Below are 9467 nucleotides of genomic sequence, written 5' to 3' on the forward strand. Positions count from 1 at the left end.
CAGCACTTATTGTTTTCTGAGTTATGCAGAGCAAACTGAAAATAAAGGCATAATAGATCAAAAACACCAAGAAAGCAGGCAAACCACCTCCAAGTGTAACAATGAGCTAATAAGGCAGTGATATGATGCTGGCTTGTCATATGTATAATTATAGAATTTTACTTATGCTTATTTTGGACTAAGATGGAAAATGATACTTAGGAGATTTCATAATTTTATCTGTTCTTTGTAACATGAATCTTTTTTTTTACCTTGCAGAAAATAAAATCCAGTCTTTCCCATCTCAGGCCCTATCATGCCAAACATTATGTGCCTGCAATGTGTGGCTTCTACTGTGTTGCCACTTACTGACACTTGTTCATTATTAACAGTCTGTCCAATACTCTATCTTCTCAATACAAGTTGATATTGACCAGCCTGTTGACCTATAACAAACCAACCTAGGTTAGCCAAATCACTACATGAATCTTAATTAATTCAATCAAGAATTGCACTTTATTGTCTTTAAGCAATTAGTAACATAAATTATGTTGACCTCAGACTAACAATTTAAGCCATGAATTCTATTGTTCCCTTTGTACCAATACTCACATAACACTGAAATAGGGGACTTCTATTGGCTAAATGATTGATCCTTTGTTTTCTGCTCCTGGTATGGCATTCTTTCTTATGAAACGTAGACTCCAGAGTTCTCACTGCCTTGCATCCAGAGCCCCTCATTTTTATTCTCTTTCTTTATCGATTCAGACTGTTGTATTTCGACTTTGTTGGCTCTGGTCCAAGGCAGCATCAGTTTATTGCCCTTCTCCCAAGTATGGCCTGTACCTCATGTCTCTTCCTTTGTCCTCCCTGATTTAGGCTAGTTCAAACCAGTTTAGCCAGATCAGCCAGTTGCTAGAGCAATGTTATTTCAAATCACAGACCCGGAGTGCTCTATTCATAAACCTGAATGTTCTATTTTACCAAAGAACATTTCACAAATAACTTCTTATTTGGGAATTGTCTTTTGTTCAGCAGATATCAGTAGGGGTATCATTATGTTTTTTTTAATTGGCATGATCTTGCAATTCCTGAGCAAAACCAGTTCACAAAATGGACAGCACAGAACCATTTCACAAAATCAAGAGACACAAGAAAATCTGTAGGTGCTGGAGTTCCAAAGCAACGCACACAAATTGCTGGAGGAACTCATCAATCTAGACATTCTTTATGGAAAAGAGTAAACAGTTGACATTTCAGGTCGAGACCTTTCATCAGGTCCTGATGAAGGATCTCCACCCAAAACATTGACTGTTTACTCTTTTCCATCAATGATGCCTGGCCTGCTGAGTTTCTCAAAATGTTGACTTTCATTCCTTTCACCACATGACAAGAACAAAGACATTTGATTTTCCTACTTCCACTCTCCTTGACGTCTTTCATATTCTTTCATGGCTAACAAGTAGCTTGGAATAAGCCTGTACTGGTTATTCATTACTGCTTAGGGATAGAAGTACAGACAAAACCAAAAGTTAGGCCATTGAAAGACCACAGAAATGTCCATCCACAAGTGACTGTTCTTCCTCATATTCACTATCTTAGAAAGACAGTAATGCTGCCTGAAAGTAAAACTGTTCAGAGGTATAGCTACCTGAAAAATAAGTATTGAGGAATGTTAACTTCAAGTTTCTCTCATGTGGCCGTAGTAGAAAGCGGCTCATTTAAGTATAACAATAAGTGGTTTACACCTGGAGAAGTAGATCCTATTAGCATTTTCTCCAGTAGTTTTGTGCTCAGACACATATAACCACTTAATCCAGATTTGAGATTGTTATTGTTCATATCTGGAAGTCTGGTGTCAGCTAGCTTTACAGTTGGCCCAAGTGGTTGGAAAGGGAAAGGAGAGGTGTTAAAATATGGCAGTGCATTTCATACACAACCCTATTCTTTGGTTTATAATTATATTTTTGCTAAATCACATGAACATGCAAGAATCATGAATTGTATTAAGAGATATCAACATGTCAAAGATGAACTGGGGTATATTTTTGTTCGATGTTGCTATGCTTGTTTAACAAAATATATCAGCACGTCTCCTGTATAAAGATCAATCTGCTCAGATTTGTTGGTTTTCAAACACATAGCTGATGAATATTTACATTTTTCTTATAATATTGTGTATCTGGTCCAAAGTAAGTTTTTCATTGTACCTCTTGTACTTGTGCATATGACAAAAAAAAAGATTTTGACTTTTAGTTAGGTACACAACAGAGAGAAGTTTAATTCTCCTCAACGTGCATCATTCCTATTCTCAAATAACTGCAGTTTGTTCATTACTGATATCTTTCTTATTTGCCACATCACAATCTAAGTGTGTTTAACAGTTTTATATTTTAGTTCATTTTTCCAAATACAAAACTCTACATTGAAGTTTCATACATTATTATTTATAAGGATTCTCACAATGAACATTATAAAAAAGCTAATCCCATTAGTGTTGGTAAACTCGACTCACAGAGATTAAAATTCTGGTGTATAAATTACTACAGCACCAAATTCAACCATGCTTTTACAATTCACCTTTTTCTCCACTTTAGAGCAGACATTACCCTGTTTCCAAGTCTCTGCAAGTCCTGTTGTACAATAAGACATCTCAAGGCCATATGTAAATAATATAAAGTAATGTTGGATTGGAGATCAGTATTGAAGATGATAATAAAACTGACAGGGAATAAACCTCTTGGACCTGATAACCTACATTTGGGTTATGAAGGTGGTGAATTTGGAGCTGGTCGATTAACTCGTTGTCACTTTTCATAATTACATTGGCTCTTGAATGGTTCCTACTGTTTGGAGAGGTGACAAATGTACCCTACTATTTAAAAATAAGGAGGGAGAGAGAAAGCAGGGAATCAGTCAGTACATTTAATGCTGCCATTCATTATTAAGGACGTAATTAGAAAATAATAGTAGCACTGAGCAGACTCAATGTGTTTTGATGAATGGAAGATCATGTTTTTCACAAATCTGTTAAAATTTTTATTGGTAGGTTATAGTGTACTTTGACTTTGAGAAACTTAAAATAAATCCTACGCGAGATTATTAATAACATGACTCCATGATTTTAAGACTTAGTTAATGGAAAGAAAGTAGAATAGAGGTAAATGTTTGATTTTCAATGTGGGGAACTATGACCAAGGGAATGCCTGTATTGAAGTGCACCACCCCCACCGCCCCACTCAGTCTATATCAGTGAGTTGGATGAAGGCATCAAGTGTAATATATTAATGTTTGCTGATGATGACAGCATAAAATACATGCAGAGACTTCCAGAGTGATATCAACAAACTGAGAGAATGGGCAAGGTGACAGCAGATAGAATAAATGCCAAGAAATGCCATTTGTTAAAAAGAAAATTGGGGAAAATAAATTGTTTTTAAATGGTGAGAGGTTGGGAGGTGTTGGTCTTTAGAGAGGGGCCTGTATCTCCTCCACTAAAACTACCCAAATCACTGAATGTTAATGATTAAAATTAGTAAGTGAGTGATATATTTGCCTTTTATTGAAAGAGAATTTTGAGTTTAGGATAGAGACATCCTGCTTTAATTATTTAGAGCCCTGCTGAGATTGCATCCAGAAAAAGGTGTATATCCCTGGTTCTCCTACATGAGGAGGCAGGTACTTGTGATAAATGGAGGTCAGCGAGGGTTCGTCATTGATAATCTGGGGTGTGAATTGTTCATGTAAGGAGAGATTCAGTAGACCATGTCTATACTCCTTTAGAATTTGTAGAATCAGAGTATCTCATTAAAATTCGTAAAAGAAATCTCAGGTTGATGAGGTAGTTGATGTTTCCCTGACACTGTTTGTGGTACAAGGAGTCATAGTCTCAAGGTGAAATAATCACAGAGATGGGAAAAAATTTTCTTCATCCGGAGAGTAGTGAATCTCTGAACTTCTCCATCCTAGGCGCTGCCTCTTGTGCATATTCAAGGATGTTATCATAGACTTCTAGATATTAAAGGATGTCAGGTCTGTGCAGAACAGTGACTTGGCTGAAGTAGAAGATCGACCAAGATGGTGGAGTAGGCATAAAAGGGCAAATGTCCAATTCCTGCTTCCTCTTCGTTTTGAAACCATTAATACTACCCTTGCTCTAAGTTGGCACAGACTCAAATTCAGTGGGTAGCGTTTTTGTTTCTGGATTGCTGATCCCACGCCTGAAACTTGATCTGAAAAATCTAGCTGACATTCAAATGCAATATTGAGCAGGGGGTTGCAGGGTTGGAAGTGTCATCTTTCACCTGCAACAGTTAACTCGGATCCTGCTGACTCAGTGGAAATGAAAGGTCCCATGGCACTCTATTGAAGAAGAGTAAGTCAGGGCTGGTCTTTGTCTCTCAATAAATAACATAAGAATGGTGTAACTGTGCCAATCATGTTCTTCTTTGTGGTTAACGGCATATTGGCTGCTATATTTCCAATTTTGCAGTATTGACTATACATTAGTAAATGTTTTATAATTCCTTTAAGAGAGTATGAAGCCAGTTTTCTTGATTAAATGTTTCTGCTTCTTTATTCTTACAATCTGATACTAATCTTCGCTAAGGAGAGTTTGAAATGGTTTGCACCATTACTGTGTATCTGGTGTTATTCACGTTTTTCTTTAGAAAAAGAAATCCTTCACTGGTAAGATGTATAGAGTTATTCATTGTAGAGTCACAAATGTGTCAGATTGCTAATTAACTATTTGCTTGTCAGAGAAACATTCAGAACATTGGGTTAAGAAGTTTCATGTCCATAATGGAGTTGACCTCTATGTTTGTTTCTTTGTAGTAACCACGGGAAGAAAAGCAATGACCATTGGTCTTTCATTTCTCTTCTTTTCAAAGCCTTTTACTTTGCAGTAAGTAAATCTTTCATGTATGAAACTGATGTGTATATAATGCAGTCCAGTATCAAAGTTGAGGTTCTCCCCACACTGCTCAAGAACCCCAAATACGTACAATAGAGCAGGAACTGGAATGGCTAGCACTGATTGTGTTCATTTGTTTTCATAGATAATTCTGCCTATTCAGTTTTCCCAAATCTCTCAGCAAGTTCATTCTCTCTAGGGAAGCGTTTATTCTCCCTCAAAACTATTTCAAAACATCTTGCACCAGAGGCTTTATACAGGTTTGCCTTAAGGATGAAAATGTTGCATCATTTGCAGCTAATTTCCAAATTCAGAATTTTCTTGTGATATTTACACTCTTCATTATATTTGTCTGGGTCATTTTGTAAAATGTGTTTTCTAAAACGCTAACACGAGTGAATCTGCAGTTGCTGGAAATAAATAAAAACACAAAATGCTGGCAGAACTCAGCAGGCCAGACAGCATCTATGGGAGGAGGTGGTGACGACGTTTCGGGCCGAAACCCTTCATCAGGAGTGGAGTAACATGGGATGGTCAAGGGGGGATAAGAAGTGGGGGGAGGGATAAAGTAGAGAGCTAGGAAGTGATAGGTTGGAGGGAAATGGGCTGGGGGGAAGGTGGAGAATTATGGGAAATAAAAGAGAAAGAAAGGTAGGGCTGGGGGGAGATAACAGTGAGGGGGGAAAAAAGAGAAAGAAAGAGAACCAGACTGAAATAATAGATAGGGATGGGGGTAAGGGGGGGCAGGGGTATCAACGGAGGTCTGTGAGTTGGATGTTCATGCCGGCAGGTAGGAAGCTACCTAGGTGGGAGATAAGGTATTGCTCCATCGACCTGCGCGCGGCCTCATCTTGACGGTAGAGGAGGCCATGGACAGACATGTCGGAGTGGGAGTGGTCTGTGGAATTGAAGTGTGTGGCCACAGGGAGATCCCGCCACTGCTGGAGGACTGAGCGCCGGCGTTCGGCGAAACGGTCTCCCAGTCTGCGGTGGGTCTCCCCAATGTATAAATGGCCACATCAGGAGCACCAGATACAGTATATCACCCCAGTTGACTCGCAGGTGAAGTGGTGCCTCACCTGAAAGGACTGTTGGGGGCCTGGGATGGTGGTGAGGGAAGAAGTGTGGGGGCAGGTGTAACACTTCTTCCGTTTGCAGGGATGAGTGCCCGGAGGGAGGTCAGTGGGGAGGCCCTCGACCATCCCATGTTACTTCACTCCTGATGAAGGGTTTCGGCCCGAAACGTCGTCACTACCTCCTCCCATAGATGCTGTCTGGCCTGCTGAGTTCTGCCAACATTTTGTGTTTCTAAAACACTAAACTTGTTCTGATAACTTGAATTATTGATGCATGGAATCAAAGAAACATAGTCCAATGACCAGCAACTTGGACAGCAGCCACACTTCCTTTTAGAATTTGTACTTTGTCCCTTGTTAAAGTGCAGTGCTCTATTTGTAAATTTAGGCCACAATAACTTCTGAATTCCTTTAATTGGCATATTATATAACCATCACTAAAGTGTTTTTCTTTAGTTTATATTAATTTTGTCATCATTTTTATGCAGCTATATCATTCTAAAGACAGCAAAACAAACACAAGCAGTGCTGCATTTGTGCAGCAACTTCAGGTTTTAATTGGATCATCAGAGAGAGGGGCAGACTGCAAGCAGTTGTCACGTTCTCATTGACATTTGACCACTGAATACATTTTTCCTATTCTTAATATATACTTATCTTCCTCTGCTATTTTTACATTGTTTTCTTTCTCCAATCGTACTCCCATTCATTTTGAACAGACTCACAGTGGGCTGAAGCTGTCTTATTTATTTATATTTTCTTTTTTTTTATTGCTATTGTAGTTGAAAACAGTAAGTTGAGAGGCTGCTCTGAATGATAGAACTGAGTCCATTTTTGATGTAATTTTAAGTGTGATGATAAAGAAATACTTCTGTCAGGTAAACTGGTGCTATTAACATTGATATGGCATACTAAAGCTTGAACTTGTAGATCACTGCAAGTGCTATATTAATTATATTTTTTTCTCTTCAAGCTATATATGGTCAGGTCTTCTGGTCCTCATTGGTATCTTCCTGAATATTTACAGCAAAAACAAGGACACAATTAGGCTGCCTTCACTGACTGACATTCGGAATAAAATCCAGAAAAGGCAAATGAGACCTACTTCAGAGAGGGTGTAGAGCCCACATTGGTTTTCACTTCTGATTTGATTGGACATTGCCATCACTGGTTGGCCTTGACAGGACATTCTGCATAAGTGCACTTGTATGCCTACTGTTAATGCCACTGATGACTAGTTGTACGATAAGAAAAACATGACCAATCAAAGCTGGAAAAAATATGAACTTTACAAATGTGGTAAAAGGGAACAATGTAAAGCTTGGACTATGTTTTCCATAACTATCACAATGATTGTTTACTAATAATGCATATAAAATTCCAGACTTTTGAATTACAGTTCTTTCACTTGGTCCCTCTGCTTTGTCTTTGTTTGAATTCTGAGCAGTGGCCTGTGCTTTTTAAGTTTTGTAAATAAATCAAATTTGTGTTCTGCTTTCTCTTTTTATTCAATGGAAATTACAAACATATCAGTTATGACAAAATGTGTGTTTTTAATTATATATGTGTGCACAATTTAATTGAAATAATTGTAGTGTGGTAGTATTTAAAATTGTTATTTATCATAAATATATATGCCCTTCAAATATATTTGATGCAACTTGTTTGTACTGGGCTCCTAAATCAATCCACAGCAAGTGTGGGCATGCAGTTTGAAAATGTACATTAAATTATATAGTTACAATAAGGTATGCCATGAAACTTTCATTCAATAGTGACCCTAGCTAGACCAAGAATTCTTTATTGTATTTAATTTATACTAGTTCATAAAAATGACTGTCATAATTGCCATATATTGCCAAAACATTTTTGTTCTTCACAGTGCCTCAGCTGAGACAACTGGTTACCTTTTTATTGAGAGCAGAAGTCAAAGACCAGGAAAGTCCAAAGACGTTGCACTGGTCCCTAGTCTATACCACACCAAAACCAAATTTGTGTTATGACAATTATATCATTCTGTTTTTGCACAAGTTATTTTTAATCCTTAATGTTTATTTTTTAAGTTGTATTTCACTGTTTCAGAGTTTGGAGGCCTTTTATTACAAAAAGAAATGGTGTAAAGCATCATACTAAGTTTCTAATTTTTGCAATTAGTGTATTTTCCTTGGATTTATTTAAATTTGTAGGAGGAATTGACATCCATTTAGTCATCGCTATTTATATGGCAGATATTTTTAATACTTTACAAGATAATCACCGTTTAAAATATTGGATCTTCAACCATAAATATTACAACATTGTACTTGTCAATATACACAAATTTTATCTATGTGGATATTGCTGCAGTTTAAATGAGGGTGTGAATGAACACAATGGATTACTTCTGTTACGATCCTGCATTCTCACTAGCTGGTAATTTGCCAATAATTTCCATTAATAATCTACTTTTAAATTTTAAAATGCATTCCACAGGAATGATAAATTCAGATATTTGTGTGGGCATTGTTGCACAACTGACGTAAAGACATTTTGTTTTCCTTGGCTGTGATAGTTTGAAAGTTCAGGTGCAATTTTGCACAGGATTCACTCCAAAATATGTCTTATTGCACACAGAGTAATTTAAATCAATACCTGTATTTCCAGCTTTTCAAAAATATTTTGGCTCTTTGACCAAGACTCTTGGGGGGAAATGAATAAACTTATTTGATAATTTATTCCTATTCAAGTGATATTTATAGCACTGTTTTAAGTTTCATAATTTGAAAGTGTTTGTTCCTTATAAGAAAGCTACATGTATAAATTTATGCTATCCTTTTATTCATATGATGCACTGATCAATTTTGCAAAGGAGTCTGTACTCTGAATAGCGCGTGAAAGGTTATTTGCACTTCCCATTCCTACTGCTCACCTAAAAGATGGTCACAATTTTCAGGTTGCATGTGATCACTGGGACTTTCTACTGGAGTTAATTACATCCTTGAAAGAAAAAAAAGAACACGATTAAGCAAAACAAATAACCCTGGAGTAATTTCAAACAGTATAAAAATAATTTGCTTATTAGTAATGTGAATATAGTACCATAATCTTACACTTTATTTCAGTCAGAATCAATATGAATTGGAATGAGGCTGATGTCCTTTCAACATCCCCGTGTCTGTTCCACAAGCTGGTTCAGTTTTCTGCATTGGTGTGATGTGTGATGGAACAATGTTAAATGCCTTTATAAAAAGTAAACTTTATGATCATAGGCACCAGTACAGGTCAGGACAAAGGGTCTCGGCCCGAAACGTCGACAGTGCTTCTCCTTATAGATGCTGCCTGGCCTGCTGTGTTCCACCAGCATTTTGTGTGTGTTGTTTGAATTTCCAGCATCTGCAGATTTCCTCGTGTTTGCTCTTTAAATACAACAAAAAGGTCATTTTAGTGTAAAGAGCCATTATGTTGCTGAACTGTAGTGATTAGGGTTGTGCCAAGTTAATTTAAGAACTAAGTGCTTG

General features: G+C 37.2%; 1 protein-coding gene across 1 annotated transcript in view; it reads left to right on the plus strand.

The window, feature by feature from the left end:
* The window catches only part of slc35b3 (solute carrier family 35 member B3), a 61419-nt gene extending 52729 nt beyond the window's left edge, over window positions 1–8690 (plus strand). The window contains exons 8-9 of the mRNA XM_073050922.1: window positions 4816–4885; window positions 6944–8690. Coding sequence (XP_072907023.1) covers window positions 4816–4885; window positions 6944–7091 — 218 coding nt within the window. The 3' untranslated portion in view covers window positions 7092–8690. The remainder of the gene's footprint in view (window positions 1–4815; window positions 4886–6943) is intronic.
* Window positions 8691–9467: the final 777 nt, after the last annotated feature.

Source organism: Hemitrygon akajei, chromosome 1 (genome assembly GCF_048418815.1).
Source record: "Hemitrygon akajei chromosome 1, sHemAka1.3, whole genome shotgun sequence".
Classification (NCBI taxonomy): Eukaryota; Metazoa; Chordata; class Chondrichthyes; order Myliobatiformes; family Dasyatidae; genus Hemitrygon; species Hemitrygon akajei.